A 20,181-nucleotide genomic window follows, 5' to 3' on the forward strand; every position below is an offset into this window, starting at 1 on the left:
AACCCCATACCTTTTGCTTTGTGGGGCCTAGACATCTTAGGCAACTTCACCGCAGCACCGGGAAACAGAAAGTACTTGGTCGTCGCGATTGACTACTTCACCAAGTAGGTCGAAGCTAAACCCTTGGCCAAGATAACAGAGACAGAGATGGAGAAGTTCGTCCGCGACGACATCATCTACAGGTTCGGGGTACCACGGATACTCGTCTCAGACAATGGAAAACAATTCAACAACCCCAATTTCCAAGCATTCTGTCACAGCTACAACATCGACTATCGGCCTGTGTCGGTAGCATACCCACAGGCCAATGGTCAGGTGGAGGTCACCAACAGAACGCTACTGGAAGGAGTCAAGAAAAGGCTAGAAGGAGCCAAAGGCAAGTGGGTAGAAGAGCTACCAAGCGTCCTGTGGGCATACCAAACTACAGTACGGATGTCCACAGGAGAGAGCCCATTCCGCCTAGCATATGGCACAGAAGCATTGGCGCCAGTAGAGGTCTGTGCCATGTCCCATAGGGTTCTGTACTTCAATGAACGTACCTATGTCGATGGACTGCAGGCGAACCTAGACTTTATAGATGAGGTCCGCGAGAGAGCACTACTAAGGAACGTCGCCTACCAGCAACGTACTGCCAGGTACTATAATGCCAGGGTCAAGGAAAGGCTATTCCACCAGGGAGCTTTAGTATTACGGAGGGCAAGTGCATCACAGCCACAGAAGGCAGGGAAGCTGTCACCCAACTGGGAAGGACCCTACATAGTCTCCAAGCAGATACGCCCAGGGACTTACCGCTTGAAGACTCCAGGGGGCAAGAAGGTAGACCTTACCTGGAACTCAGAACATCTGAAGAAGTACTACCAGTAGAAGCATAGCAGTAGTAGTAGTGATAATAGAAGCAGTAGCAGTAGGAGTAGAAGTAGGCGACATCACTGTTTCAAGGCCAATGCGAATTTCATTCAAAATAAAGAGATGTTGCAAGAATACTTGTCTTCTTCTACCACTCAAGCGAATCACTGCCACTACATTAAGGCGACATGCCAACACTGAGGCTTCATGCCTAAGGCGACATGCCAACACCGAGGCTTTATGCCTAAGGCGATATGCCAACACTGAGGCTTCATGCCTAAGGCGATATGCCAACACTGAGGCTTCATGCCTAAGGCGATATGCCAACACTGAGGCTTTATGCCTAAGGCAACATGCCAAACATCGAGGCTTTATGCCTAAGGCAACATGCCAACATCGAGGTTTTATGCCTAAGGCAAGATGCCAACACTGAGGCTTCATGCCTAAGGCGATATGCCAACACTGAGGCTTTATGCCTAAGGCAACATGCCAAACATCGAGGCTTTATGCCTAAGGCAACATGCCAACATCGAAGCTTCATGCCTAAGGCGATATGCCAACACTGAGGCTTTATGCCTAAGGCAACGTGCCAACATCGAGGCTTTATGCCTAAGGCAACATGCCAACATCGAGGCTTCATACCTAAGGCAATATGCCAACACTGAGGCTTTATGCCTAAGGCAACGTGCCAACATCGAGGCTTTATGCCTAAGGCAACATGCCAACATCGAGGCTTCATGCCTAAGGCGATATGCCAACACTGAGGCACTACGCCTAAGGCGGTAACCAACCAATGTCCGAGGATCACCAAGGCATGACGCCACTACCAAAATCCCATGACTATCAAGGGTCAGAGAGTATCAACGCGCAAACAATCACCAGGAGACAATGCAGTCAAAGAAAATCAATGCGATCACATAGAAAAGTCATAGTAGTTACAAACTCAAGTTCAAAAAAGGAAAAAGGTTGAGACGTCTACAGGATCGGTACAGCAGTAGGGTCAAGGGATCACAGAGGGATGGGTCACCTCCGACCCAGCAGGGGACATCATGTCCACCTCAAGAGGACGCGCAGTAGCACCCCCCTCAGGCAGGACAACCTCCACCTCTGACACCGGGATGCTCTCCACCACAGCTACACCCGGAAGTTCCGCAGCAAACTCAGAGAACCCCAAAACAGAGAAGTCATAATCGGGGGTCACCTCCAGGACACAAGCGACTTAGTCCCGGACCCCTCCCTCATAGGCGGGCTGAAGCTGTGCCTGATACAGCATCGAGAACGCAGGGGATGCCTGGAACTCAGCCACAGCTCGATCACCTGCAGATGCCAGCTCTGCCTCATGCCTTCCCCTCAATGAATGAAGCTCCTCCTCCAAGGCAAGAACCCTAGCCGAGCTCTCGGCAGCACCAGCAGAGGTCGCACGCAGCTCCTCAGACACCTCCAGGAGCTTCCTGGATGCCACCGCAAGCTCCCCCGACACCCTTTGTGCGTCGGCCTCGGCTCCCTCACGGGCATCAATCTGTCCCTGGAGCTCCCTCTCCACGTCACGCAGGGTGCGCTGTATCTGCACCTCATGAGAAGCATGACCCTCCAATCGAAGCACTGCCTCAGCAATACGGTGATGGACCTACAATCAACATTGCAGGTGGTAAAACAATCTAAAAATAAAGGGAGCAATGAACATGACGAGACAAAAAAAGGGATAACTCACCGAGGCCATATCATGGTAGAGGGTCTGAGCCAGACAAGCATCGCTAAGCCTCTGCAAGGCCATCCTCGCGGTAGGGAGCCTGCCCCTATCCACCCACTCCCACGACACGCCGACTTCGGCCAAGGTCGAGCCCTCCGACACGCCCAAGGTGATCACCAAGGACTCATCCAGCGTGGGAAGATCAGTGGCAGTACCACCAGAGGAACTCACACCTTTCCCCTAGGAAAGGGGCAATACAGAAGATCCGGAAGGAACGACAGAGGGAGGCAGAGGCACAGAGCCAGAAACGCCATCATCATCAGGAGAAGTACGGGGAAGGAGGACACGCACACCAGAGCTCATCACGCAGGCATGTCCTGGTCCACCCTTCCGCTTCGCTCCAACAACCATAGGCGCAGAAGCGCCACTAACATCGGTCCCTCCAGCAGATGGACCACCCTGAGAAGCGGCCTTCCTCCGTAGATTGCCACGGAGCAAACTGAAGTCCAGACGCGTATCCACTGCATAGACCGCCCAACCAATTAGATGACATATACATTCAAATACCAACATGCCAATCAAGTACAAAAGACAATGCTCTTACCAGGACTCAGCTTCTAGAGAGACAGGAAGGCCTCCGAGTCCAACTCCTGGACGTGGAACGGATCGCGACCCAGGCACAGCTTGAGGGAGTCACCCTCAAAATCACTAAGCTCAAGCCCCTGATTGACCCTCTTGAGGTCAATAACTTCCCTAACAGTCCGTAATGGGCATCGGGGGACCGTGGCAAAAAAGAAGCGATCCCTCCAATACTTCACGTGACTAGTGATCCCCGTGAGAAGCTCCACAGAGGCATAGGGCCCCTTGAGCACGCGGTGAGCAAAGTGATAGCATCCATGGTTTCCCTTCTTCAACAGATAAAAGTGGGAGAAAAGGGGAACAGTGGCGGCACGCCCCAGGCGGGCGAAGAAGACATAGAAACCCAAGATCACCCTCGAAGAGTTGGGCAACACCTGCCCAGGGGTGAGGTGCCAATGCTCTAACACTAACTCGACAAAGCGAGGGATAGGAAGGCGAAGGCCCTGGAGAAAAAATGAACGATAGAGACAGATCTCACCCGCACGGTGAGAGAAGGCATACTCGCCAGGCCCAGGAGCACGTAACATGACCTCGACGGGAATATGGAACTCCTCACGGAGGGAGACCAAGTCAGAAGGTGACAAGATGCTAGCAACGGGCCTAACCTATCGCCAGGCAGACCGGCCGAGGATGCCGCCCAGGGTGACGATCCCTAGGGGACTGGAGACACTAGAAGGTCCCACTCCTCCATCAGTACCACTAGGGGAGGGTATAGAGGAGGGAGTACCCACAGAAGAAGGCGATCCGGGGGAACGCTCCTCTGAAGATCCAACCCCGACTGAAGCAAGGCCAAGGTCACCCGGGAACGACATGAAGGACAAGAGGGGAATGAACTACTTACTCGAGAAAGCAATCTCCCCGAAGCTGGCAAGAAAAATGAAAGGAATGCCACCTGCAAAATATAAACAGCAGATCCATCACATACAAGAGGAAGAACAGGGAAGAAGAACGAGGGTCCATCACACCCACGCCGCGGCCACCATAGGCGCGGCATCACCGGTAAGGCGCGGCCACACCCAGGCGCGGCCACACCCGCAAGGCGCGGCCACACCAAAGCACGGCCACACCCCGGCGCGGCCACCCAGGCGTGGCCATACTCGCAAGGCGCGGCCACACCCAGGCGTGGCCACCCTAAGTGCGACCGCCCTAGTGCGGCCACCCCTGAGCGGCCATACCCACAGGCACGGCCACCCAGGCGCGGCCACCCAAGCGCTGCCACACCCGCAGGCACGGCCTCACCGAGGCGCCGCCCTACAAAAAAAACAAAAAAAAAAAAAAACAAAAAGAAAGAAAGGGGATCGATTTACCTCAGAAAAAAGGCGACCGCGCGGAAAGACAGGCACACGGCGATGACGTAGCCACACCACGAGGCACAATCAAGTGATAGAGGTCACAAGAGGCAAGGCACTCAAGCCAAGCACCACTCAAGCCTTCCAAGCAAACCAAGGCACCAAGAGAACACAAACCAAACACAAGGACCCAAAATCAAGCAAAGTGGATACTAGTGGAGGTGACCCAAAAACAAGCACATGGTGGGCACCAAAGAGAGGACAAAAGACAAAAAGGGGAATGCAAAGGGGGAATTAAAGGAGAGCAAAAGGGGAGACAAAAACTAAGAAAGAGAAATGAGAAGTGAAAGAAGAGAAAGTGAGAGGAAGGAACATATACCTACAAAAAACAAAAGAAGAAAAAGTGTAGGAGGAAAGGTTTGAACCCCCAACCTCTCCTACCTCATTAGTGGATTTACAAGCAAACCCCACAAGGAAAGTCTATTCGCAGCGGACCCCTCACTATGTAAAGGCATCTACTCTCTTGGACATCCTATCCCAAGAGAGTGGGGGGTAAATGATACATCCAATATTCACCGGGCCAATCAAAGACCGCCATGTGTCACAGACGACCCGCTCCATAGCCAAGGGGAACGAACCGGGGTCCCAGCACCTGGGCGCGGCCCGTACCCAAGCGCGGCCTCACCCAGGAGCGGCCACCACTCGGGCGCGGCCTCACCTAGGTGCGGCCACACATCAGGGCGCGGCCTCACCCAGGTGCGGCCACCCCTCGGGTGCGGCCACACATCCGGGGCGCGACCTCACCCAGGAGCGGCCACCACTCGGGTACGGCCTCACCTAGGCGCGGCCACACATGCAGGCACGGCCACACATCTAGGCGCGGCCTCACCCAGGCGTGGCCTGCACCCAGGCACAGCATCATGGGCACGTGAGGTGGGGGCTACCCATCTACGACCCGATCGTGTCGCTAAGACTCATGTCACCACCAGGACTCTAGACCGCCGCTTAGAGGTCACGTCACCCAGACGGATTCAAGCACCAAGGACGTTATCACCACACGCGGGTATCTATCCACCAAGGATCCTGATGCCACCAGGACACTCCCTCCCGCGGGGAGATGGCCAATCAGGATAGAGCCCCGTTACCCAGGGCCTCTATCCACTCAACGGGACAATCGCCATCAAACTGGGACTCTCCACACCGCCATACGCTACTATAAAAGGCAAGGTACACAACCCCATCAGGGACATCTAAACTCATACTGAATAATCACTATTCATCTATTTGCGCCAGGAGATCTAACTTTGGCATCGGAGAGCCCTAGGCCGGGACCACACCGGTTCTCTCTGTTGACCCCTTTGGTCATCTTGCAGGTGATGGCACTCACAGGATTGCTCGAAGATTTCTTGACCCAACACGGACGAACCAATTTCCCAGTTCTTCCAGTGTGCCAAATCCATCGCTGACGAATTGGCAGCCAGTGAGAAACCATTGCACCCTGAGGATTTCAACATTCACATCTTTTTTTCTTTTCGTCCTAACTTCAAGGAAAATGTGCCTACTCCCCTTGCCAAAGGCTATCCCTTATTCTGAATTTCATGGATTGCTTCACAGTCACGAGTTCCTACTCTCTTCCTCCATCAGTAAGCTGACGTTATCTAGGACACATGCCCCAACAGGTTCTCCCACTACCAACATTGCCCTCCATGAGTCTCCCTCTAATTCCCATGATTCTTGATCTTCCCCATCTGGCAATGGGATGGGCATGGGCCATGGGGGTTGCTCCCAACATGGGTGATCGATTATAGTGTTCCATTTGTAATTGTGCCAACCAAATAGCCTCCACCTACTATTACCGCCAACCCATTCATCATTGAGCCCCATCGGAACCCTACCCCTCTTACTTGCCCCTCCCCCCACCATCCACTCACTATGCCAACCCCTCTCTTACAAACTCCAACCTACCCCGTCCTCTACCTAAATTGGTACCCAAACATAAGTGCTACACATCATGTTACCCTAGCTCCTATTTTGACAACTACACCGGTCCGAATCAACTTCACGTTGGCAATGATAAAGGTCTCCTTATCTCTCCAATTGGTTCTGCTACTCTATCATCCTCCCCCCCTTCTATTTGTTTTCATTTATCTGATGTTCTCCATGTTTCCTCTAAGTCTTTACTTTCATTGTAAAAAATGTCTAGCAATAATGGTGTCTTTTTTGAGTTTCATCCATCTCATTCTTTTTGTGAAGGATCAGATCACCCAAGTCCATTATGGTCTTTGGTACGAGTAATGAGGGTCTCTATACCTTCACCGCTCCTTCAAAATCATCTCCCTTTGCCAGTACTGCTAAAAGAACAATGATTGATGGTTGACCGGTGTAATATCCCAAATCTTTACCCTATGTTTGGTGTTTTATAGGAGTCAGAGGAGCAGTGGGAATTCTGCTTTGTGACAATCATCTAGGACTTGAGGGGTCCCTGAGTGTCAAAAGTAGGTAATATTGCTTATTATGATTGATGTCTTTACATATGATTATATCTTTGTTGATTTAAATACATTATTAACTTTAATTGTGAATGCTAATATCATGTTGAGTAATGGCCATTTCATAAATTCAATCATATTAATGATGTGAAGTTCTTATAATAAGATGTAAATATTATTGGGAAATTTACACATGCCTCCCCTGAGGTACTTACACGTACTTCCCCAACTTTTCAAAATATTTGAAGGGGCAATTACTATCACTACCCTACACTTAGCCTATATTTACTAAAACTACCCTACCTTAAACTTCTTTTATGAAACTACCCTGCTTTTAAACTTTTACATCTTCTTCTACCCTCATGTTTTTAAATACCTAGATTGTCGTTCCTTTTCACCTAGTAACCTCCTAATTTAACCATTCTTATTCTATTTTTTACTATTTTTGTCATTAAAATAGTAAAAAATAAAAGCATCCACCCGCTTCTTCTCTCTCCCATTTACTCCATTTGTTTTTTTTTCTTCAACTTTGTATTTAATTAATTTTTTATTCGACATTTGATCATCATCATTCTTCTTCGAACACATCATGGTTCTAAGTATCATATCGTATCACTCGTATCGAACGATACAAACCGGTTTTGTTGGTCACCAATACCATATTGGTAGCAGGGTACGAATAAGGGGCAAAATGGTCAAAAAACTCATTTTTTTAAAGGAGGTTCTAGGGTAATTTTGTTCGATCCAGGTCGATACTGTATCAGTATCATATCGGTTTTGCAGGTTACCAATACTTGTTCCGATACCATGCACTAAAAGCATGGAGCAGATTGACTCTCTTCAAAGCACCCCACTTCTTCTCTCTCTTTCTCTTTTTATTCAATTTACCTTTTCCATGTTTTTTATTTTTTATTAACCTACAGCGTGATTCTCGAGTTATCACTCTTCTTCTCCTTCTTCATATTCGCAGAAGCGGAAGGCAACCCTCCCTCTCCATTACAATTGATCACTACATGACCATCTTCATCTCTTCTCAACCTTGCAGCCATGGGCTAGAAGTCATAGAATAGCACAAGATCAATCATCGGATTGTCTTTGCCTTCTTGGCGATTTCAGTTGAGAATCCAAGAAAGATGGATCGGTTTCAGAGAAAGGAACACACCTGTAATGGAGATGAAGGACAAGAACTGGATCATGGTGAAGATCAGATCAATCTATTCAAAGAAGAACGATGAGGATGAAATGTTGAATAAAAAATTAATTAAATAGAAGAATTGAATAAAAAAAAAATGAATTGAGTAAAAAATGGGAGAGAGAAGAAGTAGGCAGGTGCTTTCATTTTTTACTATTTTAATGACAAAAATAGAAGAAGAATGGTAGGTTAAATAGGTTAGCAAGTTACTAGGTGAAAAGGAAGGGCAATCTAGGCATTTAAAAATATGAGGGTAGAAGGAGGTGTAAAAGTTTAAAAGCAGGGTAGTTTTAAAAAAGAAATTTAAGATAGGGTAGTTTTAGTAAATATAGGCTAAGTATAGGGTAGTGATGGTAATTGCCCCTTCAAATATTTTGAAAAATAGAGGAGGTATGTGTAAGCACCTTAGGGGAAGTATGTGTAAATTTCCCAATAATATTACATCTTATTATAAGAACTTCACATCATTAATATGATTGAATTTACGAAATGGCCAGTCCGTTAGTGGTTCAGGTTAGTGACAAACGGTTGGTGTGTTTTAGAAATTAAGGATCGATATACCCTTTGATAGGGTAAAATGACATTAATGTCCTCTTCTTCTTCCCTTGCACCTGCGATCATCCACAACTTGTGGCCACAACACCTACGCTTGTGCACCTCAATCTATCCATGCTCACACTCTACTCTCACCTAAAACCCGAGACCCCAAAACCTACTGTTTGCCCTAGACTCACACCTGCAATTAGGGATGTAAACGGATCGGATTCGGCCCGGATAGTTCTATATCTGCATTCGCATCCGATTCGATTAGCTTTTGTACGGATTTAGATAGTGCTAAACGGATACGGACACAGATACGGATTGGATATTTTATCCGTATACATGTAAATATAGCTTTTCGGATAGCTATAGCCTATCCGTATCCATATTCGTGTAGCTTTCGGACGGATTCGAATAGTGCTAAATGGATACGGACAATTCGGAAACAGATTTTGGCTATTCATTTCCATCCCTACCCGCAATCATCTGAAACCGACGACCCAAGCATCTGCTCGAGGATCTAGCTCCTCTCCACTGAGTGGAGAGCCCAATGAGGCATCTGATGGCTCTGCTATGCTGTACACATTCCGATGGTTGATTGAGTGCACATCTGGATGCGTGCGGTGCAGCCCAGCCGTGGGATGCCTCATTGGGCTCTCCACTCAATGGAGTGGAGCCCGATGCCTTGCTCGACCCATCAGTGTTCACACATGCAACATCGTGAGTCCCTAGCACCTGTGCATAACCACATCACTAGTGCATGACCTCACCATCTGCAACTCATGAGCTTCATCTACCGGTGCGAGCCCCAGCACTTGCAACGTGAGTACTTACCGCAAGAACAAGCAAAACCCTGGAATAAGATCTTTGTTCTTGGGTATTCTGGTCCAGTCGAAAAATTTACCTTTTCTCTTTCACAGTGATGTGACAAAAGACTAGGCATAAAGAGAACGAGGCAGTGAGGTCACGTTCCTAGGATGGAGGACATGTCCAGCCAAGTGCGAGCTAGCAGGCTCCCTAGGATCGTGTGAAGGACCTTGCTGTGAACAACATATGGAGCTAGGCTCCAGGTCATACCCCAGCTCAGCCCGCACTAGGGCGTACCTCGTGCTCCCATGAACGGAAAATAACTTGGCCACAGCAAGGTGCTAGAGGAACGATCTCCATGCCTTACATAAACAATGCAAAGGTTAGCGCAAACCAACAGGGTCTGAGATTCTCGCCCACGTCGCACCTAATCAAGCGCATGGGAAGTAACAGATAAGCACTATCCTACGATTCACTTCGCAATGGTCTCACTCCACTCTGAGATTCTAGCTTACCTATTTGGGCACAATTCTACCTCTCGACCACTTTAAGTAAGGGAGGTAACGCTAAACTGATCTATCTGAATTCTCTTTGATTCGACTACTGCTCAGAGATCTAACTTAAGCATCGGAGTGAGATCATCGACGAGGCCCGGTCCTCTCTGCTAATTCTTGTCATGTAGGTAGAGCTCGCTCCAATAGGATTTTTGACTCAACAGTTTGGCGCCGTTTGTGGGAAGAACAGTAACAAAGCCTCATTTAAAAATTTCAACCAACAGACCAGTTGTAGACGATGGCCAGAGAGCAAAACATCATTCCTCCTCACACTGAAGCACCTACAGCCGTGGAAAACCCAGTCGCACGACGGGTGGCGAAGAACACTCGTGGTGAGGGCAAATTGGGAAGCAAACCCCCTGACGAACGAACACGGCACCTATCAGATCCTAGTTACCGGTGATGGGAGTCACGACTGGATCATAGCTGTCAGCTACCGAGATGGCTGGTCAAGACGTAGCCCAGGATCAGGTCCAGTCCAGCTGAAGCATTAGGGCACTCCCACCTCCATAGCCATTGCCTCAGGGATCCACCCCCACGGTGGTAGATCCTAATGCGTCGGCCAAGGTGGGCCAGATCCAAGACCTGCAACAACAAGTACTCCAATAGAATGAGTTCCTTAGGGACGTGGTCAGGGAATTGCAGGCATTAAGAATGGCCAACCTGGCGGCCATTGCTACTACAAGCCTACCAGCACCAACTTTGCCCCCAACACCCGTGCTGGTACTCCCTAGGACACGCATGAGAACCCCAGACCTACGAGGTATGACGCATGAGCAGCTGGGAGCACAGTTGGGTCCTCGCACCCATCCAGAAGAAATTTGCCCCCTCCAAAAATTATTCGCACTGGCAACCTACCTACTAGAAGCAAGCCCTCCCGTGGGGAAGAGCAGTTGGGTCACCAACCAGAGAACCCATAGCAGGACCGGGCAAACTCATTCCAAAGCCTCTGATGCAAGGACAGAGCAAGTCAGTCAATAGAGGTCACCCCGGTGTGACCTAAGGGATGAGCTCAACACACGATGTGCACGCGCTGACCCTCCGGCCAACCAAATTGTGGAAAGCGAGCTTGACTGTAAGCTCAGGGAGATGAACACCAAGATTGAGGCCCTAGAAAAGGTAGTGTCCCCGAGGAAAGCTTCGGACCTGGCCAACATCCCTTCATAGCCAAGATCATGAGGGCTGAGCTCCTTAGGGACTTCAAGCCTCCAACCTTTGAGGCCTACGATGGGAAAGTTGACCCCACCGACCACATCAGCTACTTCAACGCCATGATGACGGTGTATGGCGGGTCTGATATGGTTTCACGCTGCTCCTTCCCAACCTCCCTTAAGGGACCAACAGCGCTTTGGTTCACCAAGTTAAAGCCCAACTCAATCCGAAGCTTCACAGAGTTGGCCAGGGCGTTCGTGAGCCGCTTCCAGAGCAGTGTGAAGCAAAAGAAGACTGCTGCCAACCTGTTGGCTGTTAAGCGTCAACCTAATGAGTCCATTAGGGATTATATCACCTGCTTTAATGCGGAGAGCCTGGAGATCAAGGACTTGGACAATGCAATGGCCTTCAACGCCTTGCATAATGGGGTCACCAACCATGACCTGGTGAAGTCGCTCGCCCTAGACTCAGTGACCACCATGCCGCAGCTACTGGACCACTGCTACTAGTATGCCAATATGTTTGATATCATGAAGGCAAGGAAGGTGATAGATGCCAAAGCTCCAGAGAAGAAGAGAACAAGCAAGAAGGATGAAAAGAAGAAAGATGCCAAGAGGGCGAGGTCAGATTGAGACCAGAACCCAGACTATACCCCACTCAACACCACCAAGACTAAAATCCTGATGGAGGTGTATGATCGAGGTCTATTGCAGTGGCCCAGGCTGATGTTCTCTAGGCATGAGGACAGAAACAAGAATAAGTACTGCAAGTTCCACAAGGATGTTGGTCACGACACCGAGGACTGTAGGAAATTGAAGAGAGAAATAGAAGACGTGATCCAGAAGGGCCACCTAAGGCGCTATGTCAAGGAAGATGGAAAGGATAACTTCAGAGGTTGTGAAACTGTAAGGAGCGACCATAGGAGGGAAGGTAGAAATAGAAGATGAGATGATCGAGATTGCTACGAGGACCAACATGATGACCACAGGGGGGTTAGGAAGAACGACAACGAGGTAAATACCTTTATAGTACTTGCCATCCTCACCATCCTGGGGGGACCAGGGCAGGATTCATTGCGGAAGGCCAAGGCAAAAGTACGGTTCATGGCCGTAGCCGAGATGCCTAAAAAGAAGGCGCGAACTGAGCCCGTGATCACATTCTCTGATGAGGACATGGAAGGGCTAAGCTGGCCACACGACGATGCTGTCATGGTTCAGGCAGTGATAGCCAATCAACTTGTCCATAGGATCCTGGTGGACACAGGGGCGTCGGTGGACATGCTGTCCTATGATGCCTATCTACAGTTCGGGTTTGAGCTAGGCATGTTGAAGCCTGAGTCTGCACCCTTATACGGGTTCTCAGGTGCACCAGCCTTGATCGAGGGGTCAGTAGAGCTTCTGATGACAGTGGGGACCGCCCCTTGTCAAAAAACAATCATGGTAAACTTCATGGTTGTTCGGGTTGCGATTGCCTATAATGTTATCTTGGGCAGGCCCAGCTTGAACGAGCTAGGAGCCCAGTCTCTACCAGGCACCTGAAAGTCAAGTTCTCCACCCCTAATGGCATAGGGGAGTGTCGGATAGAGCAAAAGAAAGCCCACGAATGCCATGCTACTTTCCTGAAGTATATCAAGGGCAACTGTAGGGGAACTGCCTACCCTGTAGAGGTCGCGGATAACTGCAAGGGCGCCAAACGCTATCAATGTGGGGAGCCAATCGAAGAACTCATGGAGGTCGTACTAGATGACCAGGACCCTGCGAGAACGGTGAGGATCGGGCCCCTGTTGAAGCCAGAGGAAGCTAAGGAGCTCACCTCGTTCCTCCAGAGGAATAAGGACGTGTTTGCCTGGTCAGCAGCTGACATGGCAGGCATACCACGTCACATTGCAGAACACGCCCTACACGTGGACCCAATGAGAAAGCTAGTGTGGCAAAAAAGGAGGACGTTCACCCTAGAAAAGCAAGTCGCCATGAAGGAAGAGATAGAGAAATTAAAGGCATCTGGTTTCATCAGGGAAGAGCAGTTTCCCACCTGGTTTGCCAATGTGGTGATGGTGCCAAAGCCCAACGGGAAATGAAGGATGTGTGTAGACTACACCGACCTCAACAAAGCGTGCCCCAATGATGAGTACCCACTGCGGAGAATTGACCTCCTGATAGACGCGAATGCATGGCACGAAAGACTGAGCTTCATGGATGCATACTCAGGGTATAATCAGATCCTGATGAAAGAAGGAGATGAAACATACACAGCGTTCCTCTCAGACTAGGAGAATTTCTGCTACCTGGTCATGCCCTTCGGCCTGAAAAATGCAGGGGCGACCTATTAGAGAATGGTGAATAAGCTGTTTAAGGCTCAGATTGGCAGAAACATGGAGGTGTACATAGACGATATGCTGGTAAAAAGCGTCAGAGCACAGGACCATCTGGCCGACTTGGATGAGGCATTCTAGGTGCTGCGAGCTCCCCAAATGAAGTTGAACCCAACCAAGTGCGCCTTTGGAGTCAGTTCTGGCAAATTCCTGGGATACATGATGTCCCAAAGGGGTATTGAGGCCAACCTAACCAAAATCAAGGCTATCCAGGAGATGAGTCCGCTCAGGACCATTCGCGAGGTGCAGAGGCTGAATGGGAGATATACAACGTTAGCACGGTTCGTGTCACAATCTGGGGATAAATGTTTACCATTCTTCAAAACTTTTAAGAACTAGAGAGACATCAAAGGCTTCATGTGGATGGAGGAATGTCAAAAGGCCTTTGAGGACCTAAAGGCGTACTTGACCAACCCGCTGTTGCTGGCGCAACCAGTTCTTGAAAAGGAGCTGCTACTATACTTAGCCACCTCACCAGTAGCAGTGAGCGCAACCCTGGTAAGAGAAGAAGACGGGGTGCAGAAGCCGGTTTACTACTTACCATGTGCTACTAGACGCTGAAACCCGCTACCCCCAGATAGAGAAGCTCGCGTTCGCTCTAGTGAAAGCAGCCCGCAAGCTGAGGCCGTATTTCCAAGCCTACCCCATAGTGGTTATAACTGATCAACCGCTAAAGAAAGTGCTCCACAAGCCTGACGTATTTAGAAGGCTGACCGCATGGGCAGTAGAGCTAAGCAAGTACCAGATCGAGTACAGACCCAAGACAGCCATAAAAGGCCAAGCTCTAGTTGATTTTGTGGTCGAGTGTACACAAAGTGAGAGCATACAGGACCAAGACGGCCACATAGAGATAGAGGTCAGTTAAGAACCATCCTGGACAATGTTCATGGACGGAGCAAGCAATGCTGAAGTTCGAGGTGCGGGCTTCATCCTAACAAGCCTAGAGGGCTTCAAAATTCAGTTTGCCCTACACTTTAACTTTCTAGCATCCAATAATGAAGCAGAGTACGAGGCGTTGATAGCAGGCCTGAGAATGGCCAAAGCCATCCAAATCAAAAGGTTGACAGTGCTAGTTGACTCACAACTGGTCGTGAATCAAGTTAAGGGGCACTATGAAGACAAAGATGACCGTATGGTAGTGTACCTGGAAATCGTCAAGAGGTTAGTAAACTCGTTTGATGTGTTTGAGGTGAGCAGGGTGTCCCAGAACGAGAATGAGAAGGTAGACACCTTCTCACGCTTGTCAATAGAAGCGCTGGCTCAGCTCGATGGGTCAGTATATATTGAGCAGTTATCTGAGCCCTCCCACCAAGTCTGAGAGGTTGCGCCGATCGAGGTCGAGCCCAATTGGATGGACACAATCGTCACATACCTAAGGGACGACGTTCTACCCGAAGACAAGATTGAGGCACGCAAGGTTCGAGGTCATGCAGCTCGAGACACACTGGTGGATGGAAAATTATACAAGAGGTCGGTATCAGGCCCATTGTTAAAGTGTCTGACCCCCACACATGCTCTAAACGCCCTGACCGAAGTTCACCAAGGCATATGTGGCAGCCACATGGGGGGCGCCACCTAGCTTATAAAGTGCTAAGGACGAGGTTTTATTGGCCAAACATGTAGAAGGAGGCAATCCAATATGTAAGGAAGTATGAGCAGTGCCAAAATTTTGCGTCCATACCCCGCCAGCCTACCATGGAGCTGACCTTAATACTCAGTCCAATCCCATTCGCTATGTGGGGATGGACATCCTGGGCAACTTCACTCCAGCTTCAGGAGGAAGGAAATACCTAGTGGTCGTGGTAGATTACTTCACCAAATGGGTGGAAGCAGAGCCAATAGCAAAGATCACGCGACCACAAATAGAGAAGTTCTTTAGAGACAAGGTTATTTACAAGTTCAGGCTGCCAAAAATCTTGGTGACAGACAACGGCCTACAATTTAACAACCCCAAGTTCAGGGCTTTCTGTGCTCAGTATGATATAGAACTAACGACGACCTCAGTAACCTACCCACAGGCGAATGGTCAAGCAGAAGTCACCAATCGTACCTTATTGGCAGGGATAAAAAGAAGGCTAACCGAGGCAAAAGCAAGGTGGGTGGAGGAGCTCCCTAGCATCTTATAGTCATACCGAACCACAGTTCGGATGCCTATGGGGGAGAGCCCATTTCGGCTAGCTTACGGGATAGAGGCCCTGGCCTCGGTTGAGGTATTAGCGTGCTCGCTCAGAAGCCTCCACTTCAACGAGAGAACGTACCAAGACGGGCTAAGGGCCAACTTAGACTTTTTTGACAAAGTCAGAGAGGACGCGTTGATGAGAAATGTGGCCTACCAACAAAGAACAGGTCGCTATTATAATTCCATAGTCAAGGAGAGAACGGTCAGAGTTGGTGACTTGGTACTATGCAAGGTGAGCGCCTCTCAACCCAAACACCAAGGCAAGCTAGACGTGAACTGGGAAGGACCATATGTGGTCTCCAAGCAGATCAGGCCAGGCACTTATTGCTTGAAGACCCTGGGGGGCAACAAGATACCACGACCATGGAACTTGGAGAATTTGAAAATTTTTTACCAATAAAGTCTTTGAGGTCGTTGTAAAAATCGTTCGAGAATCGTTGAGGTCATTGTAAAAGTTATTCGAGAATTAATAAAATATCAGCTCGTAGTCATAATTCTGTCTATAGTTTGGCTCATGGTCTCGTATCGATCTAGATTGGTCGCTCCTAAAGACTGATTTCTAAGGTCAGCACTAAAGACTGACCTCTAAGGTCAACACTAAAGACTGATCTTTAAGGTCAACATGAAAGGCTGACTTCTACGGTCAGCACAAAAGACTGACCTCTAAAGGTTAGCACAAAGCACAAAAGTAACGAGGAAACACTAAAGGTAGCGAGATCGCGACTTGGGAAGTACAAAAGAAGGAGTGCGCTCAAAGCTAATTAAAAAAGAATGAGCTACAACACTTGGAGAAAAATTCCTTTCATTGATAGAAAGGCTATTTACATTTATTAAAAAAAAAAAAAAAAAAAAAAAAAAAAAAGAGAGAGAGAGGAGTAGTACAAAAAAGAAAAAAATTACAAAATCTTCAATTTGTGGCTGGTGGAGGATTTGAGGTTGGGGGAGGATCGTTGGAAGTTTGGTCCACAAGAGGAGGATCAGAAGGAGTGGTCTCATCAGCAGGGGTTGTGATAGTTGCAGGAGGAGGCATTGGAGCAGGGAGACCGCCCTCAACAGTAGGGCCTTCAGAGGCCGCAGGTGACATGGGGGTCACAGGGGCAGAAGGGATATAATATTTGAAGCCCGAGAAATCTTAGCTCGGGGTCTTTTGGAGGACGTGCTTCACTATGTCTTTTACGCCGCCTCTATAACCCTTATGGGCCTGCTCCTTCACATGATCCCTCAGCTCCTGTGAAACTTTGAAGGCCTTCAGAGCTTTCTAGACGGCCTCCTCGATCACCTTGGGTTGATGGTCTTGGATGTTGACCAGGTCTTGCTGGATGGAGTGAGTCCTTCTCCTCTCCAGCTCTGTCTCCTTCCTCTCTTGCTCCACCTGCTTCTCCAGCTGCTCCACCCGATCAGAGAAAGACTTGACCGTCTCCTGATGATCCTTGACCACGGCCTCCAGTGTAGAGATTCTGGTCGCTGTGTTCACCACCTGCTCCTCCGCGACCTTCCTTATCTTCTTCTCTTCCTCACAGGCAGTAGTCAGGCTCCCTACCCTTCGACGGATCTTGCTCGTCCCACGAGTAACCCACAAAAAATATAGCAACATCAGGAAATGCCCAGTAAAGGAAATAATAGAAGGGGTCAAGTTCGAGGCTCACCCTGGCGAAGTCCAACGTGAACGAATCCATGAGTTCGTCATCAGATTGGGCGCGAACAGCAGTCACGTCCTGAGGGGGACCCTAGTCTATCAGCTCCTTAGCCACCTGGGGAAAGTCAATGGCTAACTCCCCCTCGAAGACATCCCACTAGAAGTGGTGGCATTTCTTCCCCTTTAGAGGGGGCAGGCCCTTCTCGCCCTTGCCAGTTCCCCCCTGTGCAGAGCCCTGGGGGGCTTCTTCTGGGGCCCTCTCACCCAGTGCTACCTTCTTTGAGGGTGTTTCAAGGTCCACCACCTCGTCGTGAACCCTCTTCTCGGGGATCTTGGGAGGTAGGGACTTGGTGGTTTTCTCCACCTTGTCCTTGCCCTTTCCCATTTTTTCTTTTCCCTTTGAAGAGGCGCTGTCTTCTGTTGGGTGTAGGTCGCTGAACCCCCAATGGTGACGCCGAGAGGGAACGGGTTTGCCGCTTGGACTGCTTCTCCAATACCTACTGCCTCTCCACCTCTGCCTCCTCGCGGAACTCGTTCAAGTTCAGCTTGTAGTCTACTGAAAAGAATACATAAAAAAATTAGAAATAGTTCACGATCATACAGTGAAAAGAAAAATAAGTTTATGGGGGAGAGAACTCACCCCGTGCTGAGCTCAGCCCATGCCTGACCAACAAAGCCTCATCTGTCAGATCGCGCACATTGAATGCCACGCCTTGCGCGGTGAATTCAAGGGACCGCTGGTTGTATGAGCTCGGCATAGGGACCTTGTTCACGAACTTCAACCATACCCATTCCTACTCGGCTTTGAAAGGGTCGCCCTTGATGCGCACAAAGAAGAAATGGTCTTTCCACTTCTTTGCGGACTGAGGCATATGGCTTACGAACTCTATGGACTTCTGTGGCTCCTTCGTACCATGCAGAGCCACATAGAACCACTTGTCGGTGGTCTTCTTCAGGTGGTAGAAGTAAACAAAAAGCGCCCACGAGGCCTTATGGCCGAGCTGGGTGAAGAATAAGTAAAAACCAAAGAGCTGCTTCCAAGAATTCACCACCAACTGGCTGGGGGCGATGGTATAGTGACGAAGCACATCCAAAACAAATTGATGGGCAGGGAAGCGGAGGCCACATTGGAACACGACCTTGTATAGGCACACGGTGCCAGTCCGTGGGGTGTTTGCTCTCTACTCTGGTGGGTACCCATGTCTCCACCTCTTGGGAGAACCCATACTGGGCCTTAAGAGCAGCTAACGAGCGCTCAGTCATGGTGCTCTCAAAAGTAGCCACGCTGGTGGCTTTCACCTGAACTCTCACCTCCTCCTCATTATGAGCGCCTCCGCCTTCGAAGGTGTGCTCCTCTAAGTGCCAGGCAGAGGCTTGTGCCCCTCCACTAGGTTGGTCAGAAGAGGTCTGGGCTAAGTGGCCGGCTTGAGCTACAAACTTTTTGGACCCAAAGAGTGTAGATCGCTCCTCTTGGGTCATCTCAGAGCTCACTTCGAGGTCAGAACCCCCACTCATACCAGTAACCTCATCGGAGGCCTTATTGGGCTCTGCCTGAGACGAAGAAGAAGACATGATGGAAGAAACTTACTGGCAGCGAAATGGCAGAAGTTGTGTGAGGAAAATGTGGCTCGAGCAGAATGCGCAGCACGAACTTGCAGGGCAAAGTTTGAGTAAAGAAGCTTGAGAGTTGCCGAAGAAAATGGCAGTCGCCGAAGCAAATGCAATGGAAGGAATTAGCGGCAACAGAGGGCAAAGAAAACATGAAGTTCAAACTCACCAAGGTTCAATAAAGAATTGCAGTGAGGAGTGAAGCCCCAATTTATAGGCTAAGGAAGGAAGGGCGAACGTTCAAATCTGATAGTCAGAAGGCAAGCCCATTGTAGGGCCAAGAAAAACTGATGTTGGACCTACCCGAGATGTAATAAATGCATAAGCCACGTGGTCGAGTCCCAATGGGTAGCTTGGTGTGATAGGGATCGACCGAAGGTAGGCTTAGCCCAGGCCTCATAATGCCTACGGCCACGTGTCCGTTCGAATGTGGAATGTCAAGCGTCGTCAAACCAAAGCGACGAGCACCCCAATCGAGGTGTCTTTATGGCCTTGGCCATGTGGCAGCCGATGGCTGGAACGTCAAGTTGTGCCCAGTCATCAATGTGCTAGGCTTAAGCGTGAGAGAACAGACGCCAAGGAATTTAAATCGATTTAACTCCCCAGGATGCCAACGCCCAGGGGAGTGGGGGGCTTATGATGGGACAAAAGACCAGGCATAACGAGAATGAGGCAGTGAGGTCGCATTCCAAAGATGAAGGACACGTCCAGCCAAGCGCGAGCTAACAGGCTCCCTAGGATCGTTTGAAGGACCTTACTGTGAACAACATACGGAGCCGGGCTCCAGGTCGCACCCCAGCTCACCCCGCACTTGGGCGTACCTCGCGCACCCATGAATGGCAAATAACCTGGCCACAACCAGGTTCTAGAGGAATAACCTCTATGCCTTACATAAACAATGCAAAGGTTAGCATAGACCAACAGGGTTTGAGATTCTCACCCACGTCGTGCCTAATCAGGCACGTGGGAAGTAACAGATAAGCACTATCCCACGATTCACTCTACAACTGTCTCACTCCACTCCGAGATTCTAGCTTACCTATTTGGGCACGATTCTACCTCTCGACCACCTTAAGTAAGGGAGTTAATGCTAAACTGATTTATCTGAATTCTCTTTGATTCGACTACTGCTTAGAGATCTAACTTAAGCATCGGAGTGAGATCATCGGCGAGGCCCGGTCCTCTCTGC

At 49.4% G+C, this 20,181-nt stretch overlaps 1 protein-coding gene across 1 annotated transcript; it reads left to right on the forward strand.

The window, feature by feature from the left end:
* Positions 1-14,449: 14,449 nt before the first annotated feature.
* LOC122665601 (uncharacterized protein Mb2253c-like) lies at positions 14,450-14,887 on the forward strand. Its single transcript, XM_043861755.1, has one exon. It carries the CDS (start codon positions 14,450-14,452, stop codon positions 14,885-14,887), a length of 438 nt encoding a protein of 145 aa, XP_043717690.1.
* The last annotated feature ends 5,294 nt before the right edge of the window (positions 14,888-20,181 follow it).

The sequence above is a fragment of the Telopea speciosissima genome, chromosome 6, assembly GCF_018873765.1.
Source record: "Telopea speciosissima isolate NSW1024214 ecotype Mountain lineage chromosome 6, Tspe_v1, whole genome shotgun sequence".
NCBI lineage: Eukaryota > Viridiplantae > Streptophyta > Magnoliopsida > Proteales > Proteaceae > Telopea > Telopea speciosissima.

What these genes read in the sequence shown, in the direction of transcription:
- LOC122665601 (XM_043861755.1), top strand. Translation starts at nt 14,450, where the DNA reads ATGTTCATGGACGGAGCAAGCAATGCTGAAGTTCGAGGTGCGGGCTTC.